The following is a 16,958-nucleotide window of genomic DNA, read 5'->3' as shown; positions in this document are numbered from 1 at the left end:
TTCAGACTGGTCAAGTAATGATAATACAGAGATTTCAGAAACAGATTTTAAACATTAAGCCAATTCCAGGGCAGACATGCACTCTGATCATAATTTAGTGGTTACGAGTTGTAGATTAAAACTGAAGAATTTGAAAAACATAGGATATTAAGGAGATAAGTTCTAGATGAGCTGAAAGAACCAGAGGCTGTTGAAAGTTTCAAAGGGAGTGTTAGACAATAATTGACTGAAACAGGGAAAGGAGTACAGCAGATAATGAATGGGTGTCTTTGATAGATGAAATAGTTAAGGAAGCAGAGGATCAAAAGGTAAAAAGACAAGATCCAGCAGAAATCATTGGATATCACATGGTTACACAGGACACTGAATTTAACTGATAAAAGAAGACAATACAAAAACACAGCAAATGAAGGACGTGAAACTGAATGCAAACATCTGAAAAATGGGATTGACAGAAAGTGTAAAATGACTAAGCAGGCTGGCCGGGGTGGCCGAGTGGTTCTAGGAGCTACAGTCTGGAACCGCGCGACCACTACGGTCGCAGGTTCGAATCCTGCCTCGGGCATGGTTGTGTGTGATGTCCTTAGGTTAGTTAGGTTTAAGTAGTTCTAAGTTCTAGGGGACTGATGACCTCAGAAGTTAAGTCCCATAGTGCTCTGAGCCATTTGAACCTTTTTGACTAAGCAGGAATGGCTTGAGGATGAACGTAAGTCTATAGAAGCATTTATAATGAAGGGAAAGATAGATACCATCTACAGAAAAATTAATGAGGCCTTTGGAGAACACATAAGCACCTGTATGAATATCAAGAGCTCGGATGGAAAAAAGCACTAACAAACAAGCAAGAGCTGAAAGGAATATATACAGGCGCTATACAAGAGAAATGAGCTTGAAGGCAATAGTATACAAAGGGAAAAGGGGATGGGAGATTGTGATACTGCAAGAATTTGCCACAGCACTGAAAGACCTAGGTTGAAACAAGGTCCTGGAGCAGACGATATGTCAGAAATGCTGATATCCTTGGGAGAGCCAGCGGCAACAAAATTATTTCGCCTAGTGTGCAAGATACACGAAACGGGAGAAATATCCTCGGACTTCAAGAAGAATGTAATAATTTCAAATCCAAAGAAAGCAGGTGCTGATACGTGTGAATATTACTGAACTATCAGTTTATTAAGTCATGGCTGTAAAAAACTGACAGGTCATTCCATGAAAGGTAAAGGTTTTGTTATGCCAGGTACACTACCTGTTCCCTAGTTTAGTGTCAAATCATCACAGCTTGAATCATCAAATCTTCAATGCGTATTGTTCATATTCCAGTCTATCTGTTTTTCTTTTCTTAATTCTTCAATGTCCAATTGTACAACCGCTATGCCCATAACCATGATACTGACACGAATTATTTACAGAAGAATGGAAAATCTGGTAGAAGCTAACTTAAGAGAAGATCGATTTGGGTTCTGGGGGAATGTAGGAACATGGAAGTCTATACTGACCCTACGACTTATCTTAGATTATAGATTAAAAAAAGGCAAATGTATGTTTACAGTCTAAATGTAGAAAAAAACTTTGTGAAAAGTTGACTGGATTACACTCTTTGAAATTTTGAAGGAGGGGGGATGTGTGTGTAAAATACAGGATGCAAAATGTCATATACAATACGTATAGAAACCAGATGGCAGGTGTAAAGAGTCGCAGGGTATAAAAGGGAAGCAGTGGTTGAGAAGTGAACGAGACAGGAGTGTAGCCTATCCTCAATGTTATTCAATCTGTACATTGAGCAAGCTTTTGAAATGTGATGCTACAGAAGAACATTGAAGACTGGGTGGGTACATTGCATAACTAATGACGAGGTACTGAATAGAATTGACGAGAAATGAAATTTGTTGCACAACTTGACCGAACAAAGGAATCGATTGATAGAACACTATCTGAGTCATTAAGGAATTACATTTAGCATTGGAGGGAAGTGTGATAGATAAAAATTGTGTATGGAGATGAACGGATGAATACAGTAAACAGAAAAAGGTGTAGGTTGCAGTAGTCGTTCACAGATGAAGAGGCTTGAATAGGATACAGTAGCATGGAGAGCTGCATCAAACCAGTTTTCAGACTGAAAACAACGACAACAACAACAACAAATGCTGAATCTGTCTTTCCACTGGCCATTTACTTTTCGATTTCTTTTCATTTTTTCTGCAGCCTTTTACTTTAATTTTCCTTTAGTTTCTATTGATTTCACTAAAAACTGACTTATACTGCCATATTTCTTCCTTTTTCTTAACAGTTGAAAGACTCCTCTACTGTGGTATTCATTACTGCAATATCCACAACATCAAAAAATTTCAAATGCATCATTCCTCAATATCCAACAGTTCTTTATACAATGAGTTTTGATAATGATTTGTTTAAACTTCAGCCCACACTTCATCATTACTAAATTGTGAAGTGAGTCTATACCTGATCAGGGTACACCTCATAGTCCAATACCAGATTTCAGAATCTGTCTCAATAAGATGTAATTCAGCTGGTATTGTCCCACATCATCAGCAAGTTTCCAAATGTATTTTTTCCACATGTAATTTTCCAAGTATATCCTGCGATTTTTGAACAGTGTATTAGCCAATATTAGGAAATTTATTACAGTACACGGCATCTTTCCCCTGTCTTACTGCTGAGCACATATTATCCCTTAACTCTATCCTTATCTTCTTTCTGTTTCACTTCACTGACTCTTATTGCTCTAGATAGTGCCTTTGTGTAACAATTTTAAGAGTTTCTAGCTTCTGTATCAAATTCAGAGTAGGGCATTCCATGTTTTGGCTCGCAGAATGTCAAGCTTACCTTTTTTTTTGGGCACAACTCCCCCTTGGCAGCCCCTCCTGGAGATCTGATCAGGAGACTATTTTCGAATCTTTTGCTAATGGAGGGATCACAGTTTCTCAATTACATAATTTCTCTTCTTCAGAAATGTTTCCCTAATGCCATTGGATTTATCAAAGAAAGTAGATCTGATTTTAATGGAGGGGTCTTGATTGCTTACTGCATCGTCATACTGTTGATCATACCTGATTCTTCCACCTTTATGGGAACTTACCTTTCCCAAGGACACGAGAGTATTCTGGAACACTATCCACTTCTCCACACTGACATGTCCAATGGCAAAAGAGAAGCACTTCTGGAGAAAATAAATTTGTTAACATTGAATATAAATTTAAATGTTAAGGAGTTTTTGCTGAAGGCATTTGTCTGGAGCATAGCCTTGAATGGGAGTGAAACATGGATGATACAGTTCAGATACAAAGAGAATTGAAGCTTCCAAAATGTAGTACTACAGGAGAATGTTGAAGAGTAAATGAGTAGATCTAGAACTAATGAAGGTGTACTGAATATCTACATCCATACTCCGCAAGCCACCTGACGGTGTGTGGCGGAGGATACCCTGACTACCTCTATCGGTTCTCCCTTCTATTCCAGTCTCGTGTTGTTCGTGGAAAGAAGGATTGTCGGTATGCTTCTGTGTGGGCTCTAATCTCTCTGATTTTATCCTCATGGTCTCTTCGCGAGATATACGTAGGAAGGAGAAATATACTGCTTGACTCTTCGGTCAAGGTATGTTCTCGAAACTTTAACAAAAGCCCGTACCGAGCTACTGAGCGTCTCTCCTGCAGAGTCTTCCACTGGAGTTTATCTATCATCTCCGTAACGCTTTCGCGATTACTAAATGATCCTGTAACGAAGCGCGCTGCTCTCCATTGGATCTTATCTATGTCTTCTATCAACCCTATCTGGTACGGATCCCACACTGCTGAGCAGTATTCAAGCAGTGGGCGAACAAGCGTACTGTAACCTACTTCCTTTGTTTTCGGATTGCATTTCCTTAGGATTCTTCGAATGAATCTTGGTCTGGCATCTGCTTTACCGACGATCAACTTTATATGATCATTCCATTTTAAATCACTCCTAATGCGTACTCCCAGATAATTTATGGAATTAACTGCTTCCAGTTGCTCTGGGGAGAAAGAAAATTTGTAGGATTCCTAACAGAGAGGATCGATTGATATGGTACACTCTGGGACATCATGGAACTGTCAATTTGTTGTTGTAGAGAAGTGTGGCAGACCAAAACAGCAGAGGGAGACCAAGAGACAAGTTAAGTAAGCAGGCTCAAATTGATGTTGGTTATGTTAGTTAACTCAGTGATGAAGAGGCTTGCAGAGTATAGAGTAGTGTGGAGAGCTGCATCAAACTAGTATTCGGACTGAAGACCACAATAACAACAAAACAACAACAGAAGCAGCAGCAACTAGTAGATGCTTGAAGGTAAACATCTGCTACCCCATAAACCCTACTTAAAATGTTTCAAGAGCAAGTATTACGTGAGGAACCTAAGAATATACTACAGCAACAACCCCCCCCCCCCTCCCCCGTCAAATTTCTCCCACCGGGAAATTAAGACTAATGACAGCATGCACAGGGGTGTATAGATAGTTATTAATCTCGAACTCTATATGCAAATGGTACGGGAAGAAGCTCAATATGTGGTAAAATGTAAGTACCCTCTAGCATGCAGGTGTGAAGGTAGATATAGACTTTACAAAAATCTATGGAAGACTGTTTTACAATTTGCCAACTGTATTAATGTGATTGAAGGCTGCAACAAAATCCAAACTGACAGTTTCACTAAGCAACACCAAAACTACATATGTGACTGACATTCGTTCGGCTTCCAAACAGCATACACGGCACTTAAATGTAAACCATGTGTGAAAGTGAAAAAACAGTTGTTACATTTCGGAACTACCTAGCTGTGGATACGATTTAGGCAACAACATAACAACTGTTCACTGCCAAACTATTTATCAGGAACTTTTACCCGTTCATCCTGAATAGTGTTGTTTGTATTTCATTAGTGATGATAGTTTTTCAAAGCGTTTATGTAAATATGTAACCTGAACAACTGAAGGCAGTGAGCGAAATGAATTGACAGATGCATATTCTAGCCCGCTGACTTTCAATTTACCTGTGGAATCTATTATTATTTTTACAAGAAAAGTCGATTCTTACGCATTTTGTAGTGCAGCGTACGTAGTGATGATAATCGCCAAAACAAAACATAGTTCTCGCCCATAAAAATACATATTCGTAACAAAAAATGATTCTGCAGTTGCACGTCTGCTTCGTTCACCATTTCGATTTTTTGACTTCGTCGGCGTACCCAAATACATAACTCCACGTCATATGTTTATGTTCCTCCTCTTGTCACGAATAAATCTAGCAAAGACTTTAACTAATTTCATTACGAGCACACGTCACTCCATAATTCAATTTTTGTACTGGCCCTCATCTTGTGACGATAGTTACATATACACGTGCTGTCATTCATATCTCCGGCATGCACAATACTGCGGCTCCTGCCAGCTCCTACCCTCCAACATTTTGGCATTGCTGAAAATAGCAATACAAAAAGTAGCATTGATCTGTAAAGAACATGTTCATTTGTTTCATTGATACCAATAGTATGGGCAAAATTAGAAAGCCGGCCCTGCTCCACACAGATTGTCAGTACTGATGGAGCGCTGTGCGTTTGTTCGTAATTGATAAACAAATAAGCTCCATGCTTGACAGATAATAACAAAAACACAGAGGGTTTGTTTGAGACAATGAGTGTTGTAGTCATATTTCTCCCCACATTTTTGTATGGAAGTGATTCAGGACTACTTCATGGTCTTTATGTGCAGCAGAACACAGTAAAGGTTTTCTATGTTACTCATTTGACTAAAACTTGTCATTCGGTGTCCAAGACGCCGAAACGGAAAAGATGTATTGGCTACTACGCAAGAACTAATGATAATGAATTTACGACACTTCCAAACGAAAAAGGAAATTGGCTGATGTTAAATTTCCAAGATCATTCGGTTATTCTGACAAAATTAATAATAAGTGGGAACCCCGTCACATTGATGAAGGGGTGCCGTGTGATATGTGTGTTTTATGATTATCATAAATTTTTTGCTTCAGAAATCCTTTGTGAAGGGCTTGAGAGCCCTACTGGCTTCAGTTCGGATTACTGCAGATTTTTAGCGAATTTCTTGAAGTTAGATTCTGGAGCAAATGCCCCTGAAAGCCCCAAGTGTTTGAATTTTTTTGTCAGAGTAGCACAGAGAGCACGGCAATATTTGCTAGCTGTGGCCGCTTTTGTGACACCTGTCGTTAGACACACATCAACAGGTTTACACTTGTGTGACATCCTTAATTCAGCTGCATGGCTTTTTGGCCATGTGGCGCATTTCAAGAAACCGACACTTAAAATGGGCAACTTCCTGTTGGCTCTCTTGATAGATGTCTTCTGTGGCCTTATGTTAGTTCGTCTCATTGTAGAACCGCTTACAGTGAACACTCCATTTTCGAAAATGCTTCTTGATATGGCTGAGGTACTAGCATTTTCTTTTTTTTAAAAAAAAAAAAAAAAAAAAAAACTAGTGTAATCTTTTCCATGATACAACATGGCATGCACAAGAACATGTTTCAGGTCGTTGTCACTACACTCAGAGACTTGTTGCATTGGCTGATGGGTGTACCAGCCGGTTTGAAGCTGAACTATGCATTAAACAATATGCTAGGAAAATTTTTCCTATACCACATAAATCTTTGGTGGATGTTTCTTGGTAATAACTGCAAGTGAGAGTTTGATTATATAGATATGATAGTAGTTACAGATCAGCATTTATTTGCAACATAAATGACTTCACATTTCTTTACTACATTAATGAAATAATCTTGGTTTTCTTGATATAATGTATACCTATTGGTATGGTGTGTAATTTTGTATGGACATTTGCTAACCATAAGTTAGTCAAGGATACCATATTTGCGATTACTGTTTAATAATATGAAATGGTTTATATCTGATTACTAACTTTTTTCCAGTTCTTTGTAAACCTTGTTTGGACTTGGCTGTTCATATGTTGACATGGCTTGGATGTTTAGGACTTACATTCCAAATATGCCTACTGGCTGATCTGCTAGATCTTGTCAGTTTTCACGTATACTGCATATATGTTTATGCTGCAAGGTAAGTGAAACTCTGGAATGAGTTTTCAATTAAAAGAAAGGAAACCATGTTAGTATAAAGTGTTAAGCTCTGCACTTATTTACTTTCTTGTTATTAGTATGTTATGGAAAGTCTTGGTCAGATATAAATGCTGTAAGCAGTAAAGGTAACAAATCACTGATCAGTTGAGGCATAGACAGTGAGTTATTGATAGATACGTACATAAGACACACACACACACACACACACACACACACACACACACACACACACACAAAGAGACACTCTCACCCTCTGCTTCCTCCCCCCCCCTCCCCCCCCCCCCCCGGCCTCTGGTTCCATGTGTAAAGGTATGTATGTGTACTCTATAGCTCTGAAGAAGGCTTTGAAAGTGGACAATGTTCTCTGTCGTGTTTAAGTGCATATCGATAGCTCAGCACTTTGGCTATTCAATGAATTGTCATCTTTACTCCTCAAATTATTTACTTTCTTGTTATTTCTATTTGCAGTTCATGAAACATCTGGTTTTAGAGTGGCAACAGGACAGATGGAAATGGTGAAAACTTCCTTTTTATGTATCAAATGTAAGCATCACTCAAATGAACATAGGTTGGTGTAGAAAGTTCTGACAGGATGTAAATAGTGGTGTCATCGAGTTTTCAGGTTGAGGGGAGAAAGGAGGCGGGGAATGGGAGGAGGGTTGGGGAAAGGTAGTTGATGGCTTGTAAGGAGGCAGCTGGGGAATATGAATGTGGGAGCGTCCTATCATCCAGAATAATTGCTAACTTTTTATGGATGCAATGAACAGATAATTTTCACCTTCCTAGATATTTGAAAGGATTCAACAGTGCAATACTGTGTCAACTCTTTAAACATAGTACCACGTGGAATACCCTCCCAAGTGATTTTTCATACAGTTTTAGATAGAGAGAACACATTACATTACCTTTCAGTGTTTTTTTTTTTTTAGTTGGTTTATTGAACCACAACTTTGCACAAATATAAAACATATACATATAAGTAACACAATAGAAATAATATGCACAATAATTTAAGACTGTTTTACAGAATTCATTTACACACATAAGTTATAGGCATGGGAGAAAATAAAAAGTTTTAACATAAAACCATATGTAGCTGGAAGAGACTACAACTGACTTTAGAGGACATACACAAGGAAATTAAAGTGTTAATGTAGCCTCTGACAATACACCAGGTTTTATAAACACATGTTACTGTTCCATTTAAAACAAAAAAATGACTGTGTAACTTTGGATGTCTTCATAAAACAGAAGAACGAGTACATTTGGTGGGAGGTAATTTTTTTCTGTGCTTGAAAAAAAATCAAGACAATAGCAAGTGGTTCATGCTTGCTCCTTTCTTCTGACGTCTGCACAAAGAATTATCCTGATCCCTACCCAGATTGAGTGGTAAGGTATTGAAGAATCACAGATACACATTCTTACCAGTGAGTTATCAGTTTCCTGTCTGCCTGAAATGTTTGAAAGAAGGGAGAATTTATAATTACATATTGAGCTGTAGCATAATACTGGCCTTTATCACAGTCCTTATTGCCCAGTTTCCATAAGCAAATATTGAAATCAGAGGGCTATAGAGTGATATTCATTACAGGGCCAAAGACACTAGCTTCCTTCACCAACTGGTCAACCTTTGTACCATTGTACGTGGGACCCGTTCCATTTCTTTTTTCTGTAGCATTTATTGTAATATTTCTAGAATTTGGAAGTGTTGAAGTAATGATGATTTAATAGTTATGCTCTGACTTATTTTCTCTTTGTTTTTTGTTTTTTTTTATTTGTGTTTCTCTCTTGTGTTTTTCTTCGTCTGTCTGTATCTTGTCTTCATGGTTGTACTGTGGCTGTAAGAGTGTTTGTGATAAGTGATATACTGGTATTACTTATCTAAATGCCTGATAATTTCTAGCCTTAGCAACAGGTTATTGGCCAAGGATCCAGATTTTACAATACAACAAATAAAGGTTCACAGTCATGACTCGGAGATGGAGTATAGGATACCATTGCTTGATGGCACGAACTGTAGCAATGAGCTGGAATTATTGAGTTTTTTGGCGAAGTCATAAATGGTAATGGAAGTGTCTATTCAGGATGACACAGCTGAGAACAATGTGCACAGAAGCAAGCTCTTCTGTGAGAACTTAGTAAAAACGATAAGAAGTTTAAATCACGATAACACACAGAATTTTAGACTGTTACTTGGAGTAGGGGTAAGATAGATACTGCCTACAGGAAAATTAAAGAGACCTTTGGAGATAAGAGAACGACTTATATGAATATCAAGAGCTCAGATGGAAACCCAGTTCTAAGCAAAGAAGGGAAAGCAGAAAGGTGGAAGGAGTATATAGAGGGTCTATACAAGGGCGATGTACTTGAGGACAATTTTATGGAAATGGAAGAGGATGTAGATGAAGATGAAATGGGAGATATGATACTGCGTGAAGAGTTTGACAGAGCACTGAAAGACCTGAGACGAAACAAGGCCCCGGGAGTAGACAACATTTCATTAGAACTACTGACAGCTTTGGGAGAGCCAGTCCTCACAAAACTCTACCATCTGGTGAGCAAGATGTATGAAACAGGCAAAATACCCTCAGACTTCAAGAAGAATATAATAATTCCAATCCCAAAGAAAGCAGGTGTTGACAGATGTGAAAATTACCGAACTATCAGTTTAATAAGTCACAGCTGCAAAATACTAACACAAATTCTTTACAGACGAATGGAAAAACTAGTAGAAGCCAACCTCGGGGAAGATCAGTTTGGATTCCGTAGAAACACTGGAACACGTGAGGCAATACTGACCTTACGACTTATCTTAGAAGAAAGATTAAGGAAAGGCAAACCTACGTTTCTAGCATTTGTAGACTTAGAGAAAGCTTTTGACAATGTTGACTGGAATACTCTCTTTCAAATTCTAAAGGTGGCAGGGGTAAAATACAGGGAGCGAAAGGCTATTTACAATTTGTACAGAAACCAGATGGCAGTTATAAGAGTCGAGGGACATCAAAGGGAAGCAGTGGTTGGGAAGGGAGTAAGACAGGGTTGTAGCCTCTCCCCGATGTTGTTCAATCTGTATATTGAGCAAGCAGTAAAGGAAACAAAAGAAAAATTCGGAGTAGGTATTAAAATTCATGAAGAAGAAATAAAAACTTTGAGGTTCGCCGATGACATTGTAATTCTGTCAGAGACAGCGAAGGACTTGGAAGAGTAGTTGAATGGAATGGACAGTGTCTTGAAAGGAGGATATAAGATGAACATCAACAAAAGCAAAACAAGGATAATGGAATGTAGTCTAATTAAGTCGGGTGATGCTGAGGGAATTAGATTAGGAAATGAGACATTTAAAGTAGTAAAGGAGTTGTGCTATTTGGGGAGCAAAATAACTGATGATGGTCGAAGTGGAGAGGATATAAAATGTAGACTGGCAATGGCAAGGAAAGCGTTTCTGAAGAAGAGAAATTTGTTAACATCGAGTATAGATTTAATTGTCAGGAAGTCATTTCTGAAAGTATTTGTATGGAGTGTAGCCATGTATGGAAGTGAAACATGGACGATAAATAGTTTGGACAAGAAGAGAATAGAAGCTTTCGAAATGTGGTGCTACAGAAGAATGCTGAAGATTAGATGGGTAGATCACATAACTAATGAGGAAGTATTTAATAGGATTGGGGAGAAGAGAAGTTTGTGGCACAACTTGGCCAGAAGAAGGGATCGGTTGGTAGGACATGTTCTGAGGCATCAAGGGATCACCAATTTAGTATTGGAGGGCAGTGTGGAGGGTAAAAATCGTAGAGGGAGACCAAGAGATGAATACACTAAGCAGATTCAGAAGGATGTAGGTTGCAGTAGGTACTGGGAGATGAAAAAGCTTGCACAGGATAGAGTAGCATGGAGTGCTGCATCAAACCAGTCTCAGGACTGAAGACCACAACAACAACAATACTTGGAGTGTGCCAAGGACAAGGAAACAGCCTATGATTTGTGGAATTCATTAACTCAAACTTTTGAGTGGAAAGGTATGGCTATTCAGTTTTTATTGAGAAAGACTGTTGATAATGGAGTTTAATGCAAATGTCGATACTCTTGAAAATCTTTGTTTGAAGTTTGGTAAGTTAATATGTGATTTGAAAGCATTGGGTGCTAATATAGAAGAAACTGATACAGTGTGTAGTTTGTTACTAATGTGAGACATTTGTCCTAGAGGGACCAAACATCTTTGGCTTGCGCAGTTTCGGAACTCTTTTGGACAGCACAATATGACTGAGATGCGAGCTAGACAATGTAACTGACTAGATGCTGTGTACTGTTTTATAAAGAGTGTTCTCGTGATTCAGGTGTGTCATCTCTATCACAGGCTTACTACCATCATAGTATCCCACCTCCTGCATTAGTGACCCTGCATCAACTACAAATACATGCAAATTATTCTTGGAACTCGATTGAGCTTACTACATAGTGTGAATATGGCCGTACACCATGTCACCGGGCACCATACCTACATCAGTGGACGCCACTCACACAAATGCAGTGCAGAATCAGTGTGGACAATGTGTGAATTCGACTGTGAAAACTGAGTGCATGAATAATCTGCTTTCGTTACCACTAGCCAACTGTGGTACCACACCATAACAGCAGCGGCAGTATATGATGATCCCATTAACTGACTTAATTCCATAGCCTGCTTTGAGTGCCTTCTTGTTTCTAACCATCTCTGCAATGCCACATTCACATCGCCAGCATCTTCGGCGGTGCGCAGTGTATTTCAAAATTCACAGTCCACCATGCAACAACCGCAGAAGCATAAACAGTCGACAACCATCTTGCCTCATACAATTAATGGTTAGAGTGCAACCACCAGTAAGTTGATGTGTTTGGGCAGCACTCAGCTCAGACTACCACTTTTTGGTACTGACAATTCGAGCTCATGGTTCACAATCATCAAATGCATTTTACAGACTATCTACATATTCAATGACCAATAGTAGAATACATACCTGATCAGCCTCCTGGCAAACAGCTCGGAAGTAATGTACAATACCTTCAAGTTGCTCTGGCCAAGGTGGTGCTGTTACAGAGGCAATCCCATATGTCAGAACAGCAACTTCAGTAGGTCATGTAGGAGGCCAAACTCGGTGATAGTACTCCATCACATCTCTGATGCCACCTTCGCACCTAATTGGACCAGGTCTTATATCGGATGCCACACTGTGGGCCCTGTTGTTGATCAAGCTACCAACAGACCTACAGCTTGTCATGAAGGCAAATGAGACAGAGCTGATTGCACAACACTTGGCTATGACTGACATAACGTTCATTGTCATTTTCCATATGCAAAAAGTAACAGCATTCAAGATTTGACTCACTGATGAATACAGTCGATCTCACATGCCCTGCTGCATGAATGCAACTGACCAGACATGAAGGGCCACGATCACCGCATACCACAGCAGTCCTCATTGCCCGCGCAGCAACACACATGAACACCCATAGTTACACATGGCAACAGCATTATGCAACTTGCATGGCTCCAGATCCTGCTCCCTGCTGATATCACTTGCAATTTGACGAAGCTACATGCAAATATGAGGACCCTAATGTATGCAGCATACGCCGTGCACCTGTTGGGCATACTCCAGTGTCTGTGGACCTTCCTTGTTACTGATGTGGTAGAACCAGTCAACAGAACTGGCTTTTTGTGACATTACCATCTCTCCCTTGATATCTTGCAGTCCATGCTCATTCACCACATCTTGTGTGAACGAGTGCAAACTATCTCCACCTCTTCAAAGCCTCCACAACCAGCTCCCAATGTGCTCTACCACACTCTACCTCGATGGCTCTCCGCGAATGCGCCAAACTTTCAAAGGATGTTCTCTATGCACATCAGTGCTATTTCGCTTGCACATGCATATGCGATCTCTCTGTACTGAAAACGATGAGCTTCTAAGTAAGGCTATGAATTCAGTAATCATTCGCAATCCCGTTGCATTTTTTTATTGTTCTTGCATATCCAGATTTCAGCTATAAACAGCCATCTTCAGTGTATTTGAGTAAGTTGTGCTAAAGATGGCTATTTATAACTGAACTCTGGATATGCAAGAATAATAAAAAATCCAATGGTATTGCAACTGGTTGCTGTATTCCTCTCCTTCCTTATAATAATATACATTCCCTGTGCACAATGGTTGCATATGGAATCAAAGTTGTCGATGACAAGCTTCAATGTTGCATTACTGCCGCAGCTACAGCTCTAGGAGCAGCACATGAGTCCACACGGCTGATAACTAACAGCTGCCTCGCACTTGCAAGCCTCCCCTTCAGCACCACTATGCCAGCACAGACTTCGCCGGCCACCAACAGCCACCCTAAGGTCAGTAAACCACACCGCACAGTGTCTGTTAACAGTGTTCATGACCCCACCACCTCACGCATTTGATCACACATTTGTGCTGTTTGTGACAGAACCATGCATCGCATAATAACCACAGACTGACCTCCAGTTCAACACAAACCATGATGGTTAGCTCCAGCAGATCTACAGCTTGCCAAAGCTGTAGTTAATGAACTATTTCAAGCAGAAATTTTTTGGCCTTCAGATAGCCTCTGGGCCTCCAGGTTCAAGTTTGTTCTGAAGAAAGTCAGCTCTACCAAATTGTGCAGTGATAACAGTGTCCTCGGTTCCTGAGCAGCACATGATGGCTACCCCCATTTCCAATATACAGAACCATATGAATGCCCTCACAGGTGCTGCAATTTTCAATGTGATTGATTGAAAGTGTACCTATCTAGAAATATTGATGCAGATATCCAGAAGACTGCTATTGTAACCCTATTTAAATTTTTTGAGTACCTCTTTATGCCATACAGACTTAAAAATGCTGCACAGACATGGCAGTGGTTCATTTACAGTCTTCTATTCCACTTCCCCTTCTACTATATGTATCTTGACAGTCCACTCATCTTCTCGTGTTTCACAGACAAGCACTCATGCTATCTACAACAAGTTCTAGCCACAATGCAAGAGGATGACTGAACATACACTGCTGGTGCATGACCTAAAACGATTCCTCAGGATTCACAACTTTTACTACAAACATCTCCACAGACAGCTGAATTGTAGATCCCACTAACAAATACCGTGAAAGGCAAAGACAACCATGATAAAAGGAAATGACCTTGGACACCAGAAGTGACAGATGCATTTCACCACACTAAAAATTGCCTGGTTCAGGCGGTTACTTTCACATATCCACAACTGGATGCACAGTTGACATTTACAACTGACACAAGCGACACCACAATTGGAGCAGTTCTTCAACAGATCGTTAATCATGTGCCACAATCACTTCAATTTTTCTGCAAGAAACTCTCGGCCATGCAGTCAAATTGGTCAGCATTTGAGCATGAGCTGCTTGCAGTTTACTTCACTGTGCATTACTTCAATGAAGACATTGAAGCCTACCATTTAACAATATTTATAGATCATAAGCCCTTGGTTGATGCCATTTGCTATCCAACCAGTCACCAGGCCAGTACGACTGACATCCAACACATGCATGGAACTGATATTATCTTCTTTTAAACATTTTTGGAATATGGCTCTCAAAAGTCATCAAGTAATGTATGAAATGCATGTTTGACTATCAACTGTTTTTATTTTAAACCCAGATATCTGATCTTCTCTTCAGTACTGCTCTGAGTACACTTAGTATGTTTGCTTGTAGAATTCCTGTGTTTTGTATTGATATTCATGATATGCCCTACACAATATTTAAGTAATGACAAATGTGAAGTGGTGGCTTAAACCATTTTAACCCTTATGCATGAAGTTGTTCCATGACTGAAACCAGTTGATATTTGGGTTTCAAATAAAACCAACTGGTGGCCAAACAAGCACTATATATGATAATATCTTCACCAATTATTCCTCATGTCTTTTTAAAATCTCCCCACCATACGACTATGAATGCATGGCACAAGAACAAATAAACAATCTCACCATCACTCAGCTACTCACTGATGCAAATATCAGCCTCTACATTGAATAACGCACTTTGCCTTTGACAAACACAACATTACTCTGTGATGTCTCTGTGGGGAAACCATGGCCACTGGTCCCCCTCAGCATGCAACGTGAAGTATTTGATGGGCTTCACAACCTCAGCCATACTGGTGCCACGGAAATGACATGGGTGATTACGGACCATTTTGTGCAGTCTAAGGTAGAATAGGACTGTAACCACTGGGCACAATGTTGCTTACCCTGCCAACAAAGCAAAATTGGGTGTCACACTTGACCAATATTAGGCAACTTTCCCATCCCGACTACACATTTCAAACATATTTACATTGACATTGTCAGGCTACTGCCTGGGGATTTCATTACATTCTCTCTGCCATTGATAGAGGGACTCACTGGGTGAAGGCGAGCCCCCGTCAAGGTATCATGGCAGACACCATTGCATGAACTACTGTCAAACTATGGATTGTGTGCTTTGGTGTACTTGACAGTATGACAGTCGACCAGGGCAAACAGTTCGAGACAGCCCTTTTCAACACACTTTGCCGCCTCTGTGGGATTGACCATATCCACACCACTGCTTACCACCCACAAAGCAATGGCCTGGTGGATAGATGGCATAAAACAATGAAAATGGTGTTAATGCCATGGGGCCTCATGGACCGAGGCAATTCCTTGGATTCTACTGGGCGTACAGACTGTGCATGAAGAGGACCTTCAGGCTTCGCTCACTGAAGCAGGATGTGGAGAATTCCTTGCACTCCCTGCGGATTATAGGCTGCCTGTGGCCAATATCGACAAGTTCAGTATATGATACAATGCATCAAAAATCACACCCACCACACACAGATCCCTCTGCCATCACCACATTCCATGCCAAAGATATTTGTTCATAGACATCTCAAACACTGTGACCAGGCGATGTTGCGTGATGACACAATATTTCCCACATTGCAACCTCCTTATTTGGGAACCTACAAAGTGCTCAGACGTGGAACCCATACCTTTGACATTTTGATTTATGAGAAACCTACCACTGTCTCCCTTAACTGACTCAAACCAGTGTGGATTTTGCAAGATGAACCTCCTCCATTGTCATTGGACAATGACAATGCCCACCTTGACAACCACAACACCAACACATGCAGTGAAGCACTTCAGACACCTCAACAGTTATGTGACACTGCCACATCTCCACATGAGCTGACCAACACGCTCACATCTGTGATGTCACAGTACAATTGCACCAGATGACTACAGCAACTCCTCGCTCCCTACCATGTGTACAGCATGTGCCATGCTGCTTCTTCTTCTGCAAGAAATTGCCCAACATACCTCATCTAAGTACCAGCCACAATGTGATTGGTCACGTATGCTCCCATACGCTCCATGAGAAACAGTCTAGCCAGGCTTTATGTAGACGTCACACACAGCCCAGACGGTCATGTGCACCTTTGCTTCCTTTGGCTCAAACAGTATGCGAGCTCTTCGGGACAGTGCAATGTACTGGAGTATGAGCTGGACAATGTGACTGACTAGATGCTGCAAGCAAATTCTCTGTTTAATGAAGAGTATTCTTGTGATCTGGGACTATCATCTATATCGGTGGTTTAATACTGCCATAGTGTCCCACATTCTACACTAATAATCCCTCCAGAATACAAAAATGATGTTACCGCTCTTGATACCTTGTCAGGTGAACAATTGAAATTGCGTTTTGTAAAGGGTAGACTATCAAACAAAGAAGCAAAACATAACAATTATAATGGCAACAAAGGGTCGTTAACTGAATTGTCTTCATTGACAGCACATCTCACAGCAAGGTCAAAGGAAGTATTACGTCACA

The 16,958-nt window shown here is 40.2% G+C and overlaps 2 protein-coding genes across 6 annotated transcripts in view; one reads left to right on the top strand and one right to left on the bottom strand.

The window, feature by feature from the left end:
* The window catches only part of LOC126235940 (thioredoxin domain-containing protein 11), a 141,623-nt gene extending 136,165 nt beyond the window's left edge, over nt 1-5,458 (bottom strand). Inside the window, exon 1 of the mRNA XM_049944908.1 lies at nt 5,068-5,458. Coding sequence (XP_049800865.1) covers nt 5,068-5,228 — 161 coding nt within the window. The 5' untranslated portion in view covers nt 5,229-5,458. The remainder of the gene's footprint in view (nt 1-5,067) is intronic.
* Nucleotides 5,459-5,577: 119 nt separating this feature from the next.
* LOC126235937 (phosphatidylinositol N-acetylglucosaminyltransferase subunit Q) overlaps nt 5,578-16,958 on the top strand; it is a 108,441-nt gene continuing 97,060 nt past the window's right edge. For all 5 annotated transcript variants that reach the window (XM_049944905.1, XM_049944903.1, XM_049944904.1 and 2 more), the window contains exons 1-3: nt 5,578-6,434; nt 6,533-6,668; nt 6,931-7,075. In XM_049944905.1, the coding sequence (XP_049800862.1) occupies nt 5,664-6,434; nt 6,533-6,668; nt 6,931-7,075 (1,052 nt within the window). In that variant the 5' untranslated portion in view covers nt 5,578-5,663. The remainder of the gene's footprint in view (nt 6,435-6,532; nt 6,669-6,930; nt 7,076-16,958) is intronic.

The sequence above is a fragment of the Schistocerca nitens genome, chromosome 2, assembly GCF_023898315.1.
Source record: "Schistocerca nitens isolate TAMUIC-IGC-003100 chromosome 2, iqSchNite1.1, whole genome shotgun sequence".
NCBI lineage: Eukaryota > Metazoa > Arthropoda > Insecta > Orthoptera > Acrididae > Schistocerca > Schistocerca nitens.
Note: the sequence above shows the minus strand (reverse complement) of the source record. Positions and strands in the feature narration are given on the sequence as shown.